The 25,039-nt window shown below is 30.4% G+C and overlaps 2 protein-coding genes across 7 annotated transcripts in view; both read right to left on the bottom strand.

The window, feature by feature from the left end:
- LOC106684957 (E3 ubiquitin-protein ligase sina) overlaps positions 1–7,997 on the bottom strand; it is a 15,727-nt gene extending 7,730 nt beyond the window's left edge. For 3 of the 5 annotated variants that reach the window (XM_014427387.2, XM_014427357.2, XM_014427397.2), the window contains exons 1-4: positions 7,920–7,991; positions 4,786–4,823; positions 2,622–2,820; positions 1,545–1,748 (exon numbers count right to left, since the gene is read on the bottom strand). In XM_014427387.2, coding sequence (XP_014282873.1) covers positions 1,545–1,748; positions 2,622–2,820; positions 4,786–4,823; positions 7,920–7,976 — 498 coding nt within the window. In that variant the 5' untranslated portion in view covers positions 7,977–7,991. Of the gene's footprint in view, positions 1–1,544; positions 1,749–2,621; positions 2,821–4,785; positions 4,883–7,287; positions 7,895–7,919 lie in introns of those variants that run through there. The other 2 variants (XM_014427365.2, XM_014427379.2) reach the window with 2 other exon arrangements.
- Positions 7,998–9,290: 1,293 nt separating this feature from the next.
- Positions 9,291–19,853, bottom strand: LOC106684946 (uncharacterized). 2 transcript variants are annotated; one of them, XM_014427335.3, is made up of 8 exons: positions 19,776–19,853; positions 19,257–19,309; positions 16,738–16,927; positions 15,652–15,840; positions 15,351–15,390; positions 15,184–15,230; positions 13,666–13,708; positions 9,291–11,833 (listed from the first exon to the last, which is right to left on the bottom strand). In XM_014427335.3, exons 2-8 carry the CDS (start codon positions 19,265–19,267, stop codon positions 11,070–11,072), a joined length of 1,284 nt encoding a protein of 427 aa, XP_014282821.1. In that variant the 5' UTR covers positions 19,268–19,309; positions 19,776–19,853; the 3' UTR covers positions 9,291–11,069. The 2 variants fall into 2 exon arrangements, with proteins under 2 accessions (XP_014282821.1, XP_014282829.1); XM_014427343.2 differs by lacking the exon at positions 19,776–19,853 and adding an exon at positions 19,521–19,755.
- Between the last annotated feature and the right edge of the window lie 5,186 nt (positions 19,854–25,039).

Here is a 25,039-nt window from a genome sequence, read left to right as displayed (position 1 = left end):
GAAATCCCCGACAATTACCCACTAAGGTGAGAAAATCTGTTAAAAACACCCCGCTTCGGGATACAGTAAAAGTTATTAAAAATAACTGCCGATGGGGCATCAGGATATATATATATATAAGTGAAAGTAAAAATATTACCATTGCTACAAATATTATTGGAAACGCTTGAGCTTATACCTACCTAAGAGTAACTGCACTAGATACAAGTACGATTTTTTTCAAAATACTGGAGCGCTTTCGGGTCAATTTGACACTATTCTTCATTTATGAACAGATCCATAAAGTTCCAGTCAATGAACGGATTTCTGGTAAAAACACTCATAAAGTTCATGAAAATTGGTTCATATTTTTTTAAGAGAATTATTTGGGTTTTTGAATCTCACGAAATAATTAATTATTTGTAAAAAATCCGCTTAGAGCCCCTTAGCCACAAGTATATAAAACCCTTGGGAAAATTGACAGCACGGCTTCTGATGGCCTCCATTAAGTATGTTCTACCCAGGCAACCACCCTCAAAGTTTCGGCCGAATATCCTCGTATAGATTGAGACTGACGTACTGCAAAGATGATCTGCACATAGATATGTTTTCTGAGACGCGCCACGGTATACACGCCTGGTCCTGATTTATGCTCACTATGGGACATACACGATCTCCGTATATCCCTGACCTTGAAGAAAAATGTGTGTGCCTCAGGACTTGATGCCGATATATCTTCAAGAACATTAGCCTCTAAACGTTCTCTAACGTTAATACTTAAGAACTTGTTTTGTGGGTCTTTGATGATTGCATAGATAAGGGTTACTTCCTGAAAAAGTGGAAAATCGTCGTTCTGAAACTCCTCTAAAGGAAAGGAGATAGGGATAATCAGCATTATAAGTATAGCTATTTGTCTTCTTTCTGTTATGAACAAGATCCACGAGAATCTCATTTTAAGTACCCAACGACCGGTTCTTACAAAGGCAAGCCACTTACGGCACTTAGGCCACCGTATGGAAAAACTGGGCTCTTTGCCCTCTAAGAGAAAGTCTTTCTTCAGCTAACGACTGGCGACAATAACCCGTACTACAATGATTTTGTGTAAAACCGCAGTGTAACCAGCCTACTTTAATATCCTAAAAGAGAATCTGCTTCTGGAAGAGACCTTTTGTCTGGCGAGGTACAGTACAAGAAAGAAATCTACATGGCGAAAATGATAAAAGTTGAGTTTGAAGAACCGAAATCATGTTTATTGGCAACATTAGCTTACTATGTGTAGTATTATACTTTCTGTGGTATGTTAGTTGTTATTTGATAATCATGCCTTCGGATGTAGGTCATGTACATATTGAAGGCAACGCGGGAAGGCAATTAATAAAATACGGCTCAGGAGTCAGGTGTCCAATATTTTATTTACAGAGCTACTCTACTACCTCACAATACATGAATAATTTAGAAATAAACATTTAACTACAAATTATTTAAACACAAAGCTGTATATATTTATTGTGAATTTGATCAAAGTTGGCTAGATATGATAAGATTATATTTATTTTTATACTTACATCATCACCAGGCTTCAAATAAAAAGAAGAGTAGTGTTCCTCTATGTGCTTTAGTATGTTTTGTGACTGTACCATATTTTTATCGTACTTAATGTCTTTATCTTCTTGTATAACACACTGGAGCTCATGAGGATGGATATCTTTTATTGATAACATTGTTCCGCAACCAACTTTACAGCACGGATAGACAAGGGTTTCTATGATCTGGGAAAAAAAAATGGTAAAAAAAACATCAGTTAGATGTGGCTAAGAGAAATGTATAGTAAATTATTATTAATAAAAATTCCTTCCAAGGATGGTGAAATAAACGTATATTATTATGATTGTATATTATATATAATCATAATAATAATATATATAATGAATGTATGTAAGTAAGTTAGAGCTGACCATACTCGGTTGATGAGCCATATCAGTTGAAGAGTGCAAGGACTCCGTCAGTAAACCAGACTTGTTTTCGCATTCAGAGAGTGTTATTCCCTTTTTTTCATCAGTTTTTCCCGCTTCATGTAATTGGTGCCAGAACCCGAGCACGTTAGTCGAGAGTTATTTTTTAATTTTTATTTTTTGTGGACCTCTTTCATTTTTTTTCTTCTTCCGGTTTTTTTATAAACGGATACTGTATAAACATTTAAAGATGCCATTGGTAGCAGGACATGTAAATGTGCTAGAGTGGATGAAAATTCGCACGGCGACTTTACAGGACCTGGCGAAGGAAGTTTCGTATTTAGAAAGGTTCAATGGAGAAATAAGCGAGTTAAACCATTTTCTCAAAGGAGACGACTGACTTATAGCAAGAATAGAAGCAGATGTAGCGGAAGACATACTGAACAAAGAAAATACGGAAAAGAAAGGCGGCCTTGGCATGTAGGATCAAGAGGAGTATCTTGAACCAAAAAAAACGCTGATAAAGGCCCCCTGGCCATAGTCAAGGAAAGACCAAAGAAAGCTTTGCAGGCGGGAGATGGACGACGTTATAAGACATTCTCTAAATCTTATGGGAAGTAATCTAAATAAAAGTATCTTCTAACTAAACAGCATAATAGTCGTAAGGAAGAAAACAAGAGATAACTTTACCTGTTCCAAAATTCTCGGACGTACATTGGTGTGCTGGCCCCTACAGATAGGACACGAGTTAACGACTGGAGCACAGACACCACAGATGAAATGTCCTTCTGTGCAAAGTTTGATCGGTCCTTCATTTGATGAAGCATACTTTAAACAGACTGGGCATTCTAGCAGATTCAGCAAATCAACATAAACCTCGATTAACTTCCTATAAATAAAAATATTTTGAAAAACATCATAGAAAAAAATGTTCAAGATCCCTGGTTTGGCCAATCGGTCAACTTATAACTTAAACTTTCCTAATCTTTGTGGGGTCCAATTTGATTTAATTCTAATAATACTGTTTTGGGCAAATAACATCTCATAGCCAGTAATTCACAGTAAATCTTGAAATAAAAGAAGACACTATAATAGTATAAGAGCCAAAGAAAAGAGAGAAAAATCAGTTACTTCACTCCAATTATTGATTACTTTAATGAAAACTATATACAGTTAAGAGTCAAAATTGGTGACTCTGCTAACCATAGTTGAGAAGATTAAAAAATGGTGGCTATTTGGAAGATACAAAAAACTCATTTTTATTTCTTTTAAGTAAAAAAAAATTGTGAGTTATTTCTTTTTAGAAAATGGTTTGGTTTTTATAAGAACCTACCAGGGATACAGTAAAAGTTATTAAAAATAACTGCCGATGGGGCATCAGGAGCTGAGTGCCTAGAAAGAAAAAAAATATTAATTTATTAAAATGTAATTATTTATTAATCAAATACTAATTGTAATAACTAATAAAGCACTGCTAAAATTATATATAATTTTCTAAAAATTTTGGTTTCATTCGCCTTTTCCGTGCTGAAATGTCACAACCTGATTGATTATGGCTCTCTCCCCCCTCCATAGTTCTGATTCTGGGTCCGCCTTGACGCCTCCTGAAGTTTATTTTTTTCATTCGGAACCTTCATTTTTCATTCGGAACTCCATGTCCCTAAAACTAGCCACAACACAAAAAAAAACCTCACAGCACAATTAGTGAAAATATTTTTATTTTTTTATTTTATTTATTTGTTGATATTTACAACTGTATAAAAAAATACAACCAGTAAATTTGATCATAATGACATATGATATGATACAGGATGTAGAGAAACTACCCAGTAGTAGAACTCTAAAGTGAAAATATAAGTAATAATAGTCTGTACGTCTAATAGTTCCTCAGGTGCAGTCTTTTATAAACCAAACTTTGTTTTCAAAACATCAAGAAATCAACATTTTATCAATTTATTTTGGCAAAATTCATCATTAATAATCTAATTTATAATACATACAAATAGCTTTCATTTGAGTGCAGTTCAACATCTTTACGTCTATTAGTTTTTATAATTAAACAATTTTTCCAAACAACTAGAAATCAACATTTTGTCAATTTGTTCTTTGGCAGATATCATGAAAACTAATTTCAATGATGTTCTATTATATTTATAGGAGTTATCAGTTGTTTCAAAGATATTGAGCTCAAAATCACAATTTTTTTTTTTAACATTTTGAAAAAGCCGCCACTTTTTATTCTCCCTAACTATGGTTGGCAGTAATTTTTACCAGAAACTATAAATAGTTTTTACTAAAGTAATAAAAAATTGGAGTGAAACATCTGCTTTTGGACTATGACTATAACTCCTTAATTAACTATGACTATAACTCCATCATGATTACCTTCAATAGAATATTGATCTTAAACGTGATTTCAAATCACACTCCTACAAGGTCAATGAAAATTACAGTACAAAAAAAAAAAGGATTTCAAATTTTAAGATAAAGATAGATGGATTATAGAGAAAATTTTGTAATCCAATAATTCAAAAGTTTCTCTGTAATTCATTTATCTTAAGACTACTATCTCAATATCCATTTTCAGTTTTAGTGTCATTTCGAACGATCCTTTAGGAATCTATTTATTTTTTGCCACCTATGTTCTATCACTAAAAAAATCGATACACTCATCATTTATTTTAAAAAAACCTTTAGTAATCGTTACAGCTCTCTCCATACCAAATTCTGCAATTATCTTCAATCAGCTACAATATTTAGGTTTTGTTCCTTCAAGTTGTTTTGGACACTTGAAACTCACCCTATATTCAGATTTTTTAATCAGTTCATTAACAGCTTATTATTAAAAACTTACTTTGAGGCTGCAGCCATAACTTTATTCCACAGTACAATCTGTAAAATGGATAAAATATTTAATCAAAATAGTCGACAGCTTCTTAAAGTGGACAGTTCTGCAAATTAAAAATGAATTAAAACATAATTAAATTGTTTTCGAATAATACAAATAAATAATTTAAATTTGACAAATATAAAATAATAATTAGCACAGAAATTAAAACCTGAGGTTTGATGAAAAACAGCACTTCCTTACAAAGGACTGAACCCATGACCATTCATTGGTGGTAGGGGTTCTCATTATAAGGTTTGATTTCAACTATAAAATAAGGGAATTCATAATAACGCGGACAGTCCCCTTGTATTTTGGGGGGAAAGAGAGGAGATGCATATTTCACATTAAAAAAAGAATAAAATAAATAAATAACAGAAGAAAGAGAAATATGTTTCTTGTAAACCTAGTAGCCCGAATTCAAATCAAATTCATGTCAGTTTAGAAATTTATCTGATTCTGAGAAAGGATACGAGGGAAAAAATGTGATAGATAGTTTTGAATGAAGAAATCAAAAATAAACTAAAAAAAATTCTGGTAGCAGTAGACTACAAGTCATAACTAATAAACCATTTCATACAGCCATACAAAATCAAACGCGATAGTTCAGTTGGGTGCGGTTAAAATTATTTATATACTTTTTAGAATCATACATTCAAGATAATGCGTTTATTATCATAATTATTGATTTATTTTAATGGATATTAAAAAAAAATAGATATATAGTAAGAATATAGTCCGAGTGTAGATCAAGAAAGGTAAAAATAGTAAAAAAAAGTAGTTTTGTGCAGCGGTTAATAAACGAAAAATCCAACATATAAGATATAACAGGGTAATTGGTTAGATTATAACACCGTTAGTTGCTAATAAACTATTTTGTACTTTTATGACCGCCACCTTGTCTTCCTACAATCTATCACATACGGACAAACATTAATATTCTAAAAAAATATATATATTTTAGAGCAGCAGAATGGAATACGAATAAATATCGCTAGGTCCCTCCCTATCGCGCAGGGGTTTATTTTTATTTATTATAGGGTTTATTATTTTTGATTTGGTGAGTTGATTGTCATAGAATGTAATTAAAAAAGAATATCCAAGGATGCCAACTAATCCTTCATTGAGTTAAAATAAATTAGGTAAAATGTTTTTCAAAATTCAAGACCTACTGCGGAAGTTTTATCGAAAATGGTGGAGTGATTTTTATTTATTTCTTCCAAGCAATGTATAATGACAAATTAAATTAAAAAGTAGGACAGGAAGTGGAACATAATTATAATACCTAAAGGAATAGATAATATTAATAATCATTTCAATTAGTTCATATTTATGAAAAAAAGTTATACAGTTAAAAAGTTATTTCAAATCCAAAAATTGTTATATCAAACCATTAAAATTAATTAAGAGGACATTTCGGACATATTTATTTCTCCGTTCTCACATCTAATTGCTCGTCAATTCGTTAACAACCAGAATATCATGTACTTCCATGGAACTACAAACATATTTTTTCATATTCTCGGCAGTATTTAATGTTGTCTATTTCATTTCCCAAACAGAAACGCCATTTAATTGATTAATAAAGGACTGTTAGAGTTTTGAGGGTTTTTGAATTTTCATAGAAATTGTTGAATAAAATTTTACTTTTTTTTTTTTTTTAAATTGTTCACTATACTGTAGCAAAAAAAAAAATCCAAGCCGTTACCAACACCTAATTTAGTGCTTTTTGTATTACATAAAAAAAAAAAAAATTCTAGTTTGAATATAACTTCTGTACTGATGAAGAAAAGTTTGGAACCAGTGCTATTTTCGATGTTGTTACTTATTTTCCTGACATAAAAAACTTGAAAATGCCCGTTTTACCCGAGAAATACCCACTCTTGGAGAATTATTGACGTCGTTATAACTGCATGATTCTATATCGGACCTAAATATTATATTCATCCCATGCCTCCAAAATAAATCTATGCTGGGCCCCAAAAAACAAACATGTCATGGGCTCCAAATGGTCTAGGTATTTCTGTTCTAAAATTTAATAATTAAGGAAAAATAATAACTTGTTAGTAATCAAAGTATTAACTAAAAACGCTAGTTGAGGGTCTAGTGCGATGCTGCTATGGGGCTCTACATATAACGTAAAGCCACTTTACCCGAAATCCCCGACAATTACCCACTAAGGTGAGAAAATCTGTTAAAAACACCCCGCTTCGGCAGCACAGTTAAAAACATAAAATAATATTAATAATAACTGGAATCATAAACAGCTGATACAATAAAACAATAAGAAATTATGATTTTTGATTTTTTCAACTGCAATGTTAAAAATTTGTAAAATACAATTATTTTTTCTATTATATGTTAGGACAATACTAACATGAACAAATGGATAACATGCCTAAAACAGATAAATTAATTCGGGAGGAGTGTCCTACTTTTATCTCCCAAAAGGTAGGATTTAGCATTTACCTCATGATAGACCATTTGTACTATTTTTTTATAATCGGTTGTGATGACAAAAATCTTTACGATTACTTTCAATGCAATTTTAAATTGTGGCTCTTCCATCTGGGACTGAAGAATATAGATTTCGCAACAGCTCTAAGATCTTCTCGCCTCTGCTCAGCATTTAAAATAAGAAACGCAGGAGTCCAGTTGAGCAAAATGCTCAAATGAGACAAAAAGATGACACTTTAGGAGTGTACTGGTGAGAAAAATGCTCGGTGTTACCACTGTTAGGAGGCCAGAACAAAACTGAATTGAGTATAGGTGGGGAGGTAAAAGAGGGATTTACATAAGTAAGCGGTAATAACAACACCAACGGGTTGATAGTAGGTAGAAAAAAGTATAAACTAAACAGATGAAATACTAGGAAAATTTATTCGTTTATTTCCCAACATGAGCAAAATCCTCAAGGCTACATCTCTGCCGTGTTAAGCCGAGGGATTAGTAAAACCTGAAGTATAAATAAATTCAGAATACTTATAACAGTGTAAGAGGCATCTATTAGTTTAATGAAAACTCTCTATGAAACTATTCAAGTAAAAAAGGACTATTTTCCACCGATAACCTTTTCACTTATATGAGAAACAAGTGGTTACCTGCCTGTGCAAAATCAATCCCAGTGAAACGACTGTCGATTCAAAACAAACCTTCATTTATATTGTATATCATAGCTGATATGAATTTTTTTTAAATATCAACATTCATGTGGTGATATTAATTTAATGTTAAGATTATCTAAACCGCACCTTCCTGTTTTTACATATTATTTTGTAAACAGGTAAAGTATCATTGGCTTTCTTCACAGTAGTGCCAAGTGCATGGAAACTAACTTTACGAAAAATCAAATTAAAAATTCTCTCTTTCAAGAAAATGACAGCTTTTCAAATATTTTTATTACTCAACATATTTAATAAAATCTAAATCTTTTCATGACTACAGTGAAGAAATATCATTGTTAGGTATTAATACGAAATACCCCTCCCCTGGTTGTGATTTACAGAACTTTATCTAGGTTTTCAAATATCTGCACATTGTCGTTGATAGGAATAAGTTATCTGTGATGTTTAAAAAATATTTATTTTAGCAAAACAAAGCATTGAGGTCTTGAAAGAAAATATTGGTCCAACGAACTCTGTAGTGTTTTTACCGCTAATGGGAAGACACATAAGGGGATTCTACATTAAAAATTTTAGACGTGTGTCCCGGAGTTCGTTACAATGGATACTGTACCAAGAAAAAAATGTACATAACATAGTACATAACTTACTGTTAACTAGTTGTTTCTACTTCACTCACAACAAGAATGGATTTCAAAGCTATTATTATATACCAATCCATTTGTTAAGATGGCTTTTTGGAAAACTATCTTAGGAACTATTGATTAAGGCTTATATTTCAGTAGATTTAATTTACTTTAAAAAATGTGATATCAAGTTTTTTATCATGTTTTTGGTAGTGATAAGGACATGGAGCACTGAATGAAAGATGGGTGAAAATTTAATGAACCAATGTTCTGCACTACCTTATTTCTAGAGATAATTGTTTCTAATTGGACATATTTTTTGGTCTGGGCTCCAGGTCCACTAGATTAGTCAGTCCAAATTGTTTCAATACTGTAACCAAAGCTTTTTGGGCAATAACATACCAATTATTATGTTTTCTTGTATAGAATAAGAAAACTTATTACAATATAAAAACCCAATGTCGTACTAGTACAATATTGAAATAATTTACCCAGAATAACTTATTAAAGTGGGGGAAACAATTTTTTTTAAGAGGTTGATAAGGTTTTTCGTACCTAAAGGACTAAAACATAAATTTTCAAATCAATAGAAAAATAAAATCTTGTTCTTCAAAATTTCGCATATAGCAAAATTTATTTAATTTAAGGAAATGATACTTAACCAATACTTAGTTTAAAGAAAATTCAGGGAACTAAGCAACAAAAAAAATAAATGAAGATATGATAACATTAAAGTAATTACACATTTATTTGAATGAATCTTATAATTACCATCAATTTTATAATTATAGTACAATAATATGGATCAGCCATTTCAGCATAAATTGCAATTAAAATTAAACATAAGTATAAACAGGGAATACAAAATAAGTTTATACAATATATGAAATTCAGTTTTTTACTTACAAAATATATAAAACTAAAATTCCCAAAGATATACATACATTACTAGTAATATAATTTGTCTTAATAAATATAACTTTTTTATAATATTTTATACATTGCAATACTAAATCAGCACAAAAATTAAAATAAGCACTAAAGCATTAAAAACAAAACCTTAAGTAGTAGAATGGTATAGCAATAATTAAATTTGAATTGATTAAATCATTAACATTAAATCTACAACTACCAGTCGAACCGCCAATTTGCAAACTTTTGTACAGCTCTCATATTTTTAACATTATCAAATTATAAAATGTATTTTTTGTATTAACTTCTCATATTATTGATTTATATTTTCAGACAACTGCACATGTTCTACCGACCACAGCCAATCTATTCTATCAGTCAAGAAAATATAGTACTTACTCTTCTAAATCTGCACATTCAGTTCAAAATAAGATTAGATATTACAAAATAAAAGATACAAGCAACTATTACCATCTAGGACTATGTTTAAATGTCAAAAATACATGGCAAAGAAACTATTTAACATTAGAATAAAATTATGTTAAACACCTAATGTAGGTAGTACGTATATAGTCATTGGTTTCCCAATGACGTTAAAATGAATGTCCAATATGAGAAAAGAAAATATTCAATTCAATTTACAAACTGTTGTGGAACTACCGCAAGAAGAGATGCTTCATTCAACCAATTTTTTTTTTTACTGTTTACTGAACAATATTTTAAAAACTGATGTAATCGCTGAAATGACACCAAGAAATAAACGAAAATTGTTCCAATTAGCTGAACAATGGGAAATGCGACCAACTTTTCAAACAAACTGCCTAAACAAAAGTATGTGCCTCAGACAGATCCAAACAAAAAATCCTATTTTACCAACTTCAATACATCAATGAACAGTCATAGAAAAAGTTAATTATAATAAGACTAGCTGCAAAATTTGGCACATCAAAAAGAAAGCAGGGAAATGTTCCCTTAAGTAATTAATTTTCCAAGAAAACGATCCTTTTGATTATAAAACTAAATATATGGACAAAAAATGCAATAACATGGAATAAGAAAAATATTTAGAAATAAAGTAACTGTAAATCATGTGTAAGAAGTCATACAAATACTTTTTTAATTAGAATTGAAATATATTTTTAAAAAATCATATATCTATTTTATAAAAGCTGTTGATTTATTTATGCATTTCTAATACAAACATTGAATAACAAAAGCAATAACTTTTTTTTAAAGGAGAAGGCAATTTGGATACAAATCTTGGAAAACAATAAATCTTTATGGTAGGTTAAGGGTAAACATATAAATGTTTACAATTTCCAATATAGTCAATTTTTAATAAAGAACAGTCAAAAAAGCTAGTTACCTAATAAACAATATTTATTAATAATTTACATACTTTTAAAAGCTGAAATAAACAGTTCATTAAAATTTAATATAGAGACCAATCCTTTTTTTTTTTTTTAAATTGAAATGATTCATTGTTTTAAAACCAAAGACTTAGTTGAAAAACCTTTATCAATTTCTATCACTGAGACAAGTGATAGTGCTAAATTTATTTACACAAGATGAATGATATATAACATAAGACTTAAGCTGAAGTAGTTAAACCACAGAGGTTAGTGGTCGGTCTTTTTTTCCTTTGAGCTCCACTAGGTACAAAAGGTTGGCTGTTAATACCACTTACGCTGTTCACAGATGTACTGCAGCTGGTAAGATTAGTACTAGGCTTCTTTTTGAAAGTTTTATTTGGCAAATTAGAATCATCTCTAGAAACTTGAGGAGCAAGGAGGCCAGCAGATGAACTAGTCGAAGGCCTAACGCTTATATCTATCGACTCACTCGACATATTACCTAAATTGGTAAAAGGTACTTCTTGATTTCTTATAAAAAAATCTTTAGAAATAGCTGGTTCACCTTCCCTAGCTGATGGTACACTTTTCATGCTAAAACTCAAATTGGTAGAAGGTTTTCTAGAACTGCTTGTCACAGTATTCCCTGAATTAGTTTCTGTTCCAGAAGTAAATACAAAGGGTTTAGAATTTGGATCATTTCCTGCAGTATTTCTTGAAAAACTGCTAATATTTTTAAAAGGCTCAAAAGCAAATCTGGAACTTGAATCCTGGGGTAATGAATATAGGCTTGACATATTGGCATTATTTAAACCATCAGGAGTCATTGAAAATGAGATGGCATTTTGTTCAATCGAGGATGTTGCTGGAAATGAAAATGCCAAACTTGAAAGATCAGCTGTTTGGAAACCAGTAGTAGGTGAATGGTCCATAGAGCTAATTGATATTCCTGTAGTCAGACCTTTTTTAGTTTTAACAAGACCGCTTAAGCCACTGGAACTACCTGTAAATGATTATTAATTTTTTTAATAATAGAAATAATAATAAGAAATTGAATATGGCAACAGATAAAGGGTTATTTCTTCAATTGCGATTGAAGAGCTCCCAAAAAAGTCCATAATAACATTTTTTTTCAAACTTTTCAGAGATAATATATCTGTCATCATCTGTTCAGTTTTTGCCAATAAGGGTCAACAACTGATTCAAAGCTATCATAAGTCAGATTAGATCAGAAAGCTTTTATGCTGAAAAATAGTTTTGTTAAATTTCGTAGTTAGAACTCTTTTAGATGGAGCACTAGGGTAATTAATGCTCCAAACTAATAATTAACAAAGACTTTTGAAAGTTCTCAGAACAAAAATTATAATTTTGGTATAATTTCAGTTTTTTTTTTTAAAGAAATAAAAATAATATTTATTTGACTTATTTCCAAGTATTCAAATTGCATATTTTTTTTTTTTTCAAGGTAAAACCATAACTACTTTAACTTCTTTATTTAATCATTTCATTTCGACATTTCAGAAATTTTTCCATCCTCTAGTTCAATCTATAATATTTATTTACAAACGCACATTATATATTAATGATGTCAACATAATGCCCTATACCTTTTATGTACGATCTGAAGTTTACTACATTCTTGATATTTTTTTGTTATGTATTGTATATGTTTAACTTACAGAACCAATACATATAACTGAAAATATTAAAAACGTAGTAAATTTGAAAATCGGACACAAAAGGAATATGAAAAAATTATGCTACCATAATTAACCAGATGAATATGTAATAATAATCAGCATGGCCAAAACAAATAAAAGTGCAATTAGATTAAAACTTCTCAAAAGTTTATAACATACATTTATAATTAGTAAAAATAAGTAATTAGGGTGAAAATTGAAAACTACATATTACTAAGAATTTAGCCGTATAAATGTTACAGCTAATGCTAAAAGTTAAAGTGTTATCTAATTACTACAAACCCATTTTTACATACCCTGGTTGGGAAGATAAGAAAACATGAATGGATAGAAATAGGCGATGGTATCAGTATTTCTTAATAATAGATTCAATATAAAAAATAAATAATAATGTTCAGAAACTAACGTAATAATATTTTTTAAAAAATGGCTATTTTGAGATATGCAAGTAATCTTAAGATCTATACAGTAAAATACAGAATCATGGTAAAACATATGTCATAAAATCTAAGTAAAAATAAACTATTTCGAGATATAATGAGTTTTGAAATGTAAATATCTTACCTTTATTGCTAAGATTACATGCATATCACAAAATAACCATTTTTTAAGATGTTACTCTGTTGAACTGGGACAGCGATATGAAGTAATTTGAAAAATAGCCAAAAAGGGCCATACCATTAATAAAAAACTAAATATTAATTTTTGTATATATGTATATATAGTTTACTGTAAAAATTGATATATAAGAAGATGGTCAGGGTTGCGGTCAAAAGAGAAACAAAAATAGTTTACAACTATTTATTTTCTGACGTTTCGCCCCACTTTGCAGGGCAAATCAAGTCAAATCAAATCAGGGCAAATTGCATATCTTGAATCACTTGAATTATGTTGCAAATTTGGATATCTAACTTTTCAAGGAAAGTTCTTTCACCAAACATCAGGTCTCGCCATGGGAAACTCTCTCTAATATTGTGATCAATGACCTCCTTGATTCCATCATCCCTTTATTCCATAACGACATTTTATTTATCAAGAAATATGAAATACGACCTAATGAACTTTTAGGTAGGTAAGGAAGCAAAACACATCTATATTTATTATTAAGAGTTCTTATGCTGGAAGGTTTTGTTACCTGCAGGTGATGTTGAAGAGTTCATTTTTTCTATTACGAATGACTGAAAAAAAAAAAAAAATGAAAATATTACTGAGATTCAAAACTGTAGTAAAAAAGTTTAAAAAATATACTTTAATAACTAGCCAATAATAACTAATAGTTCTGAGTATAAGGAGGAAAACACACTTCTTGAATAATTTAATAGATTCAAATTTCAGGTACATTTTAAGCTTTATGACCACGTGGAAAAGCGTTTTACTTGTCGCAAAAGTAGATTTAATTATCGAATGACAGAGTAATGAATAAAACTAACACTAATGACATTTAATGATATAAAATTAATTAGGTAAAAAAAAAGAATATATTAGAAAATTTTAGTCTGTTAACCATCATTTAATATTTACTTATAATAAAATACATATTTTTAATAAAAGAAACCATAACTAAAAATCAATTATATTAGTGTAACCTCTCTACAATGAAGACTTGATAGCCACAAGTAAAACAAATTTATCTGCTATGGAGGGGTGTCTGCTGAGGTGTAGAAATGCTAATTAAAACGTGAATATTATTTTATGTCCTATATATACACACAATGTATATATATATCAGCAATATTTTTAGAATTGAATTTGTATTTATATAACCACAATACATATATGAATAATTACTTTATTGTATTATATTATTTTATTATCCTTTAACATTCACATATTTAATGTTTCTTTTACTCAAAATTTACCTTTTACCTACAATTCTTCTATTAATAGAATTCAGAGGAAAAAAAAGCAAACACTGTTCATTATAAGACGTTTGTTGACTCATAATAAAAATTGATTTTTTAATTATTGTGCAATTCATTTTTCTGCAATATTAATATTTCAAATAGATTATTTATGTTTTTCATATTAAGTGTTTTAAAAGTTTATATTTATATTTCTTAAATTACTGAGTTTTCATGTATGTTTTAAATTACTTTTTTGAATGTTGAAATTAGTTGCACACTTTAAAGTTTTATTATATATTAAATTGAATTACTTACTTTGATGTATGCATGTGCTAGATTCGGATTTACATTAGGTTACTTTTTACTTCGGTTTCACAATATCTTTTTATTATTTACTTGTTGTATTTGATCTGTACTCTTTTGTTATATTAGGACTTTCGTCCTGTTATAAAAAATAAATAAACATGATGATAGTGTTGAGGCTTTAAATTTTAAATAATAGAATGTTGTAGTCTTCCAAAGATTTATCACTCCTTACAAAACAATAGTTTTATTAATTATAAAAAGAATAATTTCAAGATATAAAAGATTCATATCCAAACATAAAACCATTAAAAATAGTTTTCTTAATTTTCAACATTTTGTAAGGGCCCATTAAGAGGGGTAAATTTATTCCTCGGGGAAAAAGTGGCCTAAATTACTATATTTTCAGGTCATTAGAAAATTTTCCATAGGAAAGGTTGTCTATTATGAAAGGTATCACTGCATAAAGTAACCATTTGAAATGAAACTTAACAATAATTACTTACAGAAGAAAAAGGAATGGCTGTTTGTACACGAGCATCAGCTGTTTTTACTGAAAAAAAAAATTCTCGAATTTAATCCAAAAAAATTGTTCAATTAAAATAATCTCAAAAATTATTTTTAAGTATTCATTAGAGACAACTATTAGTATAAGACCATGATTGTAACACACCTTTTCCAGTGACTGTTCCTACAGTTCTTGTTTCTTTTACCTAAAAAATAAAAAAAAAATAGATTGTTTTAAAATACTAAAACTTATTGAAAAATAATTAAACAAAAAAACTAAAATTATTATTGTACAAAAGTACAAAAGAATAGGCAATCAATATTTACTAAGTAACCATTTTAATTATACAATAGCTCATCACAAATGAAAAAAAATATATGATACTCTTCTTAATGTAATTATAACAATAAATAATACTTTCAATAAGAAAAGAAACATTACAACATAATAAATGATAAATGCTCACAACTTCTGGTTGTACAATAAAGGATCCAAAGTTCTCTTCGATATTTTTTAATAGGTTATTGTGAAGAACAGCCTGTTTGTCAGTCGCATTTTCCAAAGCGCAATTAAGGTCATGAGTTTCTGCATCTTTTCTTTTCAACAAAGATCCACATCCCAATTTGTAACAGGGATACAGTAATGTTTCTATGATCTGTGAAAATATACCAAATGTATTTAAACTCATTAAAACTATATGGATGATTTTTTTTATTAAATGAGGAGCTTATTTCTAAAACAGTGTGTAACCAATTTAGTAACCTGAAACAACAAATGAAAGTAATATTGAAATAATTATCAGCATTTTAGGATAAATTATTAAATAATATAGGCATCAAAATAAACATGGTAAGAATTTAATTGTTTCCATCCAAAACTTTAGGAGGTATAACAAAATTTATTTTGGATATGTGTCTTTTTCATCAAAAAATCAGGTCAGACACTACAGAAAAAACTTTATTTAATAAATCTATTTTGTATTATATATGTGTCCTTTTAAAAAACATTAAGTCATGAATTACACAAATAAACAAGGATATGTTCCCTTTTGGGAGGGAGGGAGGGTATATTTTGAATGGAATATACTTAACATTATTGTCCGGAGAGGATCAGGTCCCCATTATATAATTAATGCATCTGTAACAAATAATTGATACAAACACTATACTTGGGACTGCAAGAGAAAATAAGAAACAGCTTTGATAGGAAATGATGGAAGGGTTCTATTAAATCAATGCATGTTATATAATAATAAAACAAAAATTCTCATTCTATGAATATGTACACTTTTTGAAAGTAAGATCCTCTAATGTTTAAAAATGCAGCCCAATACATAAGAATATCAAGTACTAAAAAATAGACATAAATAATAAAAATATTTCATAAGTTAACTTGACATACTGAACGATCAGATGAAATCTGATAATGTCTGTGATTTTTTAATTCAAATAATTATACTTACAATAACAATAAACACATTAAAAATAACAAATCATATTAAAATAAGTAATATTCTGCTTGGAAATTATAAAATAAAAACTAATAACATTACCTGATCTAAAATCAAGCCTCGGGTAGAACTGATAGGGTTTCTGCATAATGGACAGCTTGTAATACTTGATTTACATTTTGAACATAAAGCATGGCCTCCATTACACAAAGCTACAGGCTTTGTTAAATATTCTAAGCACACTGGGCATTCCAAAACACTTAGAAGCTTTAAATAAACACCAATCAAGTTTCTGAAAAAAAAAAGTATATTGCATTAAAAAAATCTACAAGTTGTTGATTGATAAAATTATACCTACCATTTTTTCATATCAATTATTTTTTCATTATGAATAGTATACATTCTCTTTTTACATAATATATGTTAAACAAGCCTCTAAGAGTGAAATATCAGGGGGAAAAAAAATTGAAAAATTAACAAATGGATGTTTCTCCCAATTTGTACAAAATTAAGCCCCTTAAATATTGTGGGATTCGTGTGTAATTTTGAGTCGGATATTTTTAACTATTAAAAAATTAATTAAAATAATAACTTAAAAAATGAATGAAAATGGAACCTCGGTTTCCTGTAATTTTTAATCTAAATATTCACACATTATCATAATTAAATTAAAAATAAAATAAATTTCAAATGTCCAAGAGTCAGTCCCTCACGTGTCCTCTGACAAGAATTTCTTACTTTGAGTGAAAATAATACTAAATAAATAAATCAGTGATAGTAGCATTATCAATTTATCATATAGCATTATCATATGATTTTATAAGGTTCTGAAGTAATACTTTTGATGGTAGACAGCCTCTGTAGCTGTCTAGCAAAGAATTTGTAGGATTGAACATGTCCTATGTTTTCATGTTAGTTCCCCGCATATTTTTGGAAAGGCGCTACTACTCTTCAGTGTTAAAACTACCAAGTTTATTATTGGTTGGCTATATTGCTCAAGTTGGTATCAAATTATGGGTAACCATTTCCATGGTAACCTCCAGTGTTTTCCAGTGTCCAGTGAATTCTTGGTGCTGAAGTCAGGGTGCTAAATCAAACTCTTTAATCCCCCAATAGCCTAAATATTGATAAAGGTAAGAGGAACTAAATGATTCATTTGCGTTAATTAGTATGTTTCCAAAGGAAGTACAGTTTCTCATTATTATTTTTCCAGAGTTTCCTGAAAGCGCATGGATTGGTACACCTCCGTAAAACAAGCAGAATGTTTATCTCTCACTTCATAAGTAGTGAGAAATTAACTAAACTAAAGAGGGACTAATTTTCATGATAATTTTTTGTTTGGGTTGTCCCCATGAAAGTAAGTGCTTTCATTTTTGTCTCGCATGGTACCAATATTTTTTAAACTCAAGATTTTCTTGCCAAAATTTGCTGCAGCAATAACAGTTTAATCAGTCTTGAGAGACATTGTAACAACTGTAAAGTATACCTTACCAGGATTACTGCTGTTGAAGATATTCCTACCCACGGCAACATGAAGGAAACCATCAAGCACACCATCAAAAATACCATTAAATCCACATTAATGGGGATTGTTGATTTGTTTAAATAATTTCATGCAACATCAATCACTAGAGATCCATTAATTTCAAGTTCTCATTTATTATCAAGACATTGATAAATTTGACATGTTTGTTACAGTTTAAAAAGAAATAATCAGGAAAGCTCTTCAATACTCTACTTTCAAGGCACTATTAAAATCTACAGATAGTTTATCACCAAAACAAATCTTCTGATGAGAAAAATAATCTACAAATGAACAGGTTTAGTTCTATAAAAAATCTTGCAACAATTTCATGATTTGACTCTTTTAATTGAACTTCAAAATTTCTCTACCCAAGAAGAATCTAAAAAGCATCATCCAATCCAGAATATTGGAAATAAAATCATCCAAATGATTATCATCCACATTCTCCAACTTGCTTATCAAATGAAGGTGAAGTAGCTGGAGGGTGACAACCGCAAATTTTCATGAAGAACACTCAGCATCTTTCTTTGCTCTTCCACAATCTGGCTTTTATATAGTTACAAAATTAGAGGGGTTTGTAGCAAAAAAAAAAATATATCCAAAAGAATTATGTTACATGTAATTATCACATTTTTATGAATGTTCTTTAAGTAATTTTATTAATGTTGAGGTTCAAATAGTTAATTATCTAATGTTGATCTATTATAAAAAATTTAAACAAAACAAAAAATAATTGATAATAAACTATATTCAAACGAAGCTATTCATGAAAGCAATTCTACAAAACAATAATTAATTTCAACACTGTAAACAATTTGTGTTTCATACATAAATTTTACCTATTGTTAACAAAGATTCATTGTCAAGAAACATCGGTAGCCAAGGGATGAGCCACACCTATTAAAATATTACCATACCAAAAACCGATTTTCCTTCAGTGCCATACTCATGACTTTTAAAATAATCATGAATAACTTTATTTAAAATGTTTCAGAGACATGTATAATGTGTTATATCATCTATTGTTGATGGAATATTTAATTTTAATCACAAACAACCTAATCATTAAAAGAATTAACAAAAATAGATAACTCACTCATTTTCCATTTCTATTCAGTAGACTATTGATGAAAAGGACTGGAGTTAGCACTGTAAAATAAAACATATGACATCACTGAAAAATTTTGATTCTGATAAAAAGAATCCAAAATAACATGGATACATCTGCATCAGAATCAATAACTCTAATAAGGTTTATAAAACCAAAGCAAGAGACAAAAAAAACAAAAAAAAAAACAGTGGTGAGCTAAGGAAGTGATAAGGTTGTTAGGTATTAAGGAAAACTACAAGCCTAACTTACAGTCAATTATGAGTCAATTCATTGTTAATTGTAGAAGAGCAAAAAGAAAGAAATTCATACATTTATAAAACTTATTAATTCAACTTTATAACCTGCCACAACAACCACTGTATCAGTGAGAGAAATATAGTCAAAATAAATCCTAATCAAACAAGATTAAATGTATCATATCTTCCTTAATATCAACTCCGGTAGTAATTATTTTATAAATTAAATTACAATACAATCAAAAAATCACAAACACAAATATAGTACCTAATTGACTTCTGTAATCTACAGGTGGAACATCGCTTCTGTAGAGTTATCCTCACCAGGAACTAACAAAAAACGTCTATGTATACTATAGAAGATAAACTGATAAAAATAAAAACTGCCTCATATATGTAATAAATATTAAATTCGAGATTGATTATCGTTGTTTAGAATTAGTGATTATTTTAATTAAATTAAGCAATTAAAATCTGTAACATACGCCGACATTTCTGATAACATACCCAAACGTAAAACCATTAAAGTCCCAAAATACATGGCTAACGAAACTATAGCTCGCAAAGCCCTGGATCTCTTCAACAACCTAATACGATCTTGAAGATTCTTCTTTTGCTTGAAAAGTCAAGTTAGACAAGAGTCTGCGGCCACCCCCAATATTGTCTAGCTGTTTTCCTTTTAACTTTGTCCCCATAGGCATTCATTTAAAAAACGCTCAGTTTTCCCCACTGACAGAACATTCCTTTCTTCAAGAATATCAAGATTATTTTATTCCATATTACAGATTCCAGGAGCAATTCTCTTGATTTCGCTTCTTTTTTTTTCAAATTTTAAAAATAAATCGTTATCTTCTGATTCTTATTTAGAATTGCTCATGGCCTTAAGCGAGAAATCATAGTTCCCTAACATACCACATCTTGAAAAGCACTGCTATGTCTCAAATAAATGGTCTAAAGTTAATTCAGCTGTAAAGTTATTCCACTTTGTCTTCAGTCGATATAGGAGTAAGTTCGTCAAACGGGCATGGTATAGCACTGTGTTTTAATGATGCACCAATACAGTCCCAATCCTGGCTTGTCGCATAGAATCTACTTTGGCCAGGGAATCGAGGGCTTTTGGAGGGATAGATAGATAATTCCTGAGTTCGCTTGAGTGGAATGGGTATGTACCGAGGGTGGTTAATATTATCTCTTATAAGGTCTAGATACCGCGTGTTCATTCATATTTTCAGTGTAACAAATATGAAAGAAGGTAGACCGGATAATATGTAGGGATGGTGGGGTAAATGAAATGGCAACAGCCTGTGGGTAGCACAACGCTGGAGGAAATTAGCCTCCAAATATAAGGATAAAGTCAAGCTAACAGCGAGTACTAGTCTCCGGCCGTAACATATACAAGCCTTGAGGGGAACCAAACCTCAGAACCTGTCAGGTAAAGGAAATAACGAAAGAATGATAATGAGTAACGACTAAAAAAAAACATACTTGTCGAACAAATATAGATATCTTGGTAGAGCCGTGAAGCTTTTAAGAGGGAACCTGTTTTGGTTTTTTCTAAGGGTATTTTGGGCTGATATCGGAGGAGTAATGGGAATGGGTTGAAGGGATCTCTTTTTTGTGCATTGGGAATGCGTTTGAAGAGGAAATTGAATAATGCTATATTTTGGAAATTTAAGAAAAGGGAGATTTAGACTTCTAATGATGGGCCTAGCCAGTCTTTTTAGGTAGTTGAACCTTTATTCAGGATAGTTAAATTGAATCTCATTTAGTCCCCAGTAAACATTGACAACAAGAAGAGTTCTAATATTGAATTTAGATGTGCTCGTCTGAGAAGCCTCAAGTTTCGGTAAATTATTTTGGTGATGCATATAAAGTATAACGGTGTATAAAATGTTTCACAACTTTTATATATATGCAAGATAATAATTAATCATCCAGTCTTTGTCTAAATGTTAAAACTTAATGAACTTCGAACGTTTTTCAGTGGGGAGGAAGAGTGATTTCCTATTATCTTTCGCTAGATCGTAAGACATAGTTTGATTATGTTCATTTTCTTTATCCTTCTGTTTTATATATTTCAAGAGAGATTTTATTTATTTTAATGTACTTTTTTTCTTTTATTTTTCATTCTTATTTTATTTTAGTATGGATGTGATAATTCATCACTATTACCTATTCACTATTTTAATGTCTATCAATAAATAAAGTTTTAAAAAAAGATCGTAAGACTGTATACCATTAGAAATTATCCTACTTAGTTTAGTGATGGGATCACTATTAAAACTTTTTTTTCTAAAAATTAGAAATATATCAACATTTTAATTATTTGGTCCATCTAATGATTATCCTTCCTTTAATTGCATATAAAAATAAATCACAACGTTCTTAAAGAGTGTGACCAATTCCTAGTATTAAGGTAAACAAGAGGTGTGGTATTAAGGTATATTAACAACAACAAGAAGGTATTAAAAGGTTGACTAAATATTGGCGTTGATGACCGGTAGGTTTTACGCCTTAATTTCTGAATAAACAACAAGTTGACAAGAAGGTACTAAGGTATGTTAAGGTAAACAATAGCAAATCACAAAAACAACTCGCCATCGGATCCAGAATCCTTTCCTGAAATGTTTTTTTAAAGAAGAGAACCAATCAACAAGATTGTTATAAATTTATAGAATGGTTATCACTGTTGTTAAAGTAGCTTATTGTAATATCTTTATTTGTACCACTACAACCCATGAAGCAGTTCAGTACTTTTTAAAGAAGTTCTGTTTCTTGAACAATGATTTTACAAGGAGGTGTTCATGTTCACACTCAACCACCAGATTTTTTCCCAATTAAGGATACTCATATTTTAAAAGCTGGGTGGAATCCAGAGGGCCCACAGGTTTGACTCACAGCTACAGGAGCAGAATGCATTATTTCCTGCCACAGCCGTACCTTGAAGTTGGTAGCACAATTTATTTTTTATTAAGCGCTTTCCGGTAATTTCTGATGTATAGGGGAGGGGGAAGGAGGTGTTGTCTATATTTTACCATTCAATTGTAATGGTGGTGGGAGAGTCAGGTTTTCATTATGTGGGAACACAATAAATACAATTCGACACTTCAGGCCGGATTCAAAAGTTATTTGGGTAAACAAAATCATGTGTAAGGTTTCACACGAGTTTGTGATTTATAATTATAAGAATAATCAATAGATAGTTGTATTGTACAACACACTGTATTGTCATTACTTATCTCTCTTTTGCACCTTACTTTCCTTCTCCTAAAAATCCTACATGAATAACAGAGGATAATTATCCTTCAGCCACATCTGTGTCTCCTATGCGAATATTATGTTTGCGGTCTTCCCATAAACAGTATCAAGGGCGAATGCTCTGCAGATTGTAGGTACCTACCTGCAATATTCTTAAGTGAACACCCTTAGGTCTGGCTAATCATATGAGATTCGTTGTCTGCCCTTTTGCCACAGCTGATTCTTCTGTCAATCCACTTCCTATCCAGGTGGTCTCATAGTTTACTGGATAGGCATTGTTAAAGGCCTTCTGTTACTTTAGCACCACACCTCCTGAATTTTTGCTCTACTCTGACCTACCTGAACAAGGCAAATTACTGACCAAATATTAAAAATCTCCTAGATGTTCCTCCGAATGACAAAGGTTACCAACCCAAGATAACAATAGGGCTAAGTAATATCATATTTAGGGTAATAAGAAATCGTTAGAGTTCTGTACATCAATTAATAGATATACTTGTGTATCTGAAGTAAGGAATGAAATCCAAAGTACATGCGACATAAAAAAAAACTTTAGAGTTAATTTATCAATGGATAATAATCAATACCCATTGCCAATTAGTAGATCAAAGACTTTGAGGAGTACTACTAAAATGTTACGCAAATCTTGAACATCGAAATCACTTTGGTTTTCAAAAATCAAGATACCTTTGATACAGAAGAGTATAGTATTAAGTACTGGTTAGTATGAATATAAGTAATGATAAAACAACTCCAAATATTTACTACTTAAATTTTAGATGGAACGCACCAATCACCACAACACTTTTTACCACTGTCATGTGGTTTTCACTCATTCCTAAGCCCATTTTAAAATGCCCACTAATATAACTCACAAAGGAACTTTTCCAGCTGAAAGGAGATCAGGACATACTAGAAGGAAGAATAAAACACATGGTTCCCTTCTTTAGGATCTTTACTTGATTTCAGGTTGTGAAAGTGAGAAAAATGTGTTGGTATCTTAATTGGTGTCACTCCCTAGTCCTCAACAAAATCAATACCGATAAAACTTAAATTTCAGAACATCATTTCAAATATAATTTCATAACTGGAAGATTGCTGATTAACTGTGTGTATTAATAAATGTTGTATGGTCCGGATGCGGTCAAATTAAACTCAAATAGTAATATAGTAGTCAAATAGTAATATTTTTGTACTATTTTTATTTGAGCCAACGTTTCGCCCCACCTTGTAGGGCTTCATCAGGGCCAAAAAAAAAACTTAACATAAGTAAAAAAGTAAATGGAAAATTATAATGGTATACAATGAAACGTAAAAATTAAATAAGAAAAATCAAAGGTTATACACAACAAATGAAAACGGAAATAGTAACAGATAAAAAGAAAAAATATAAAAGAAAGTACAAACTAAGAGATGAAAAGCGATAAGAATAAAATCAAGACATGGTAGAAATGAACGAGACAGAATTGATACCTGTTTTGACGGAAGTCAAAGGCAGAGTGAACCGTTTGTATTGGGAGGAGTGGGGATGGCAGTTAAGTACGTCTCATTTGAAAATAATTTTAAAGTAAACAGTGTAGAAAATAAAGAAAATATTAAAATTAGGTAAACAATAGGTAAACCAATTAAAAATCAACTAATCAAGTGAAAAACAATTTAGGTAAACCAATCAGATTAACCACCTCACCTACCTTAACCTTAAAGAACTGTTACAATCCTTCAACATACCTGACAACTTTATCTTAACCTCCTTTGATGCCGAAAGCCTTTACTACCTTTGCTTTGTCAATCCCTTCATATCGTTGAGAAGAACTGGACTAATATTCAACCTCATACCAGGCTTAACCTCACCTCATTTCTTTCTGCTTTAGAACTTTGCTGTAATTCTGGTTACCAAGTACGTGGACGATCTCTTCCTTGTCCTCAATCCTGACAGAATCCCCGAAGTCCTATCAGCCTTTAACTTCTACCACCCTCGTCTTCGGTTTACTGTTGAAGGTGAAATTGACCATTCCCTCCCTTTTCTTGACCTACTTATCAGAAATCTCGATGGCTCCCTATTCACTGATTGGTATTCCAAACCCATCTATTCTGGCAGACTCCTCAACTATTTTTCTCAACTATCTCACCAAATTATAAATGTTGCTAAGAACCTTATCCACCGATCCTTTCTCTTTCTGACCCTCAATACCACCAAACCCACATACAACGTATTAAAGAGATCCTATTCAACAATTTCTCTCATAAAGTGACAAATCAAGTACTTCATTCTTG

The sequence above is a fragment of the Halyomorpha halys genome, unplaced genomic scaffold, assembly GCF_000696795.3.
Source record: "Halyomorpha halys isolate HHAL.00 unplaced genomic scaffold, Hhal_1.1 Scaffold30.1, whole genome shotgun sequence".
NCBI lineage: Eukaryota > Metazoa > Arthropoda > Insecta > Hemiptera > Pentatomidae > Halyomorpha > Halyomorpha halys.
The sequence above is the reverse complement of the archived record's forward strand: the minus strand, read 5'-3'. Positions and strand labels throughout refer to the sequence as shown.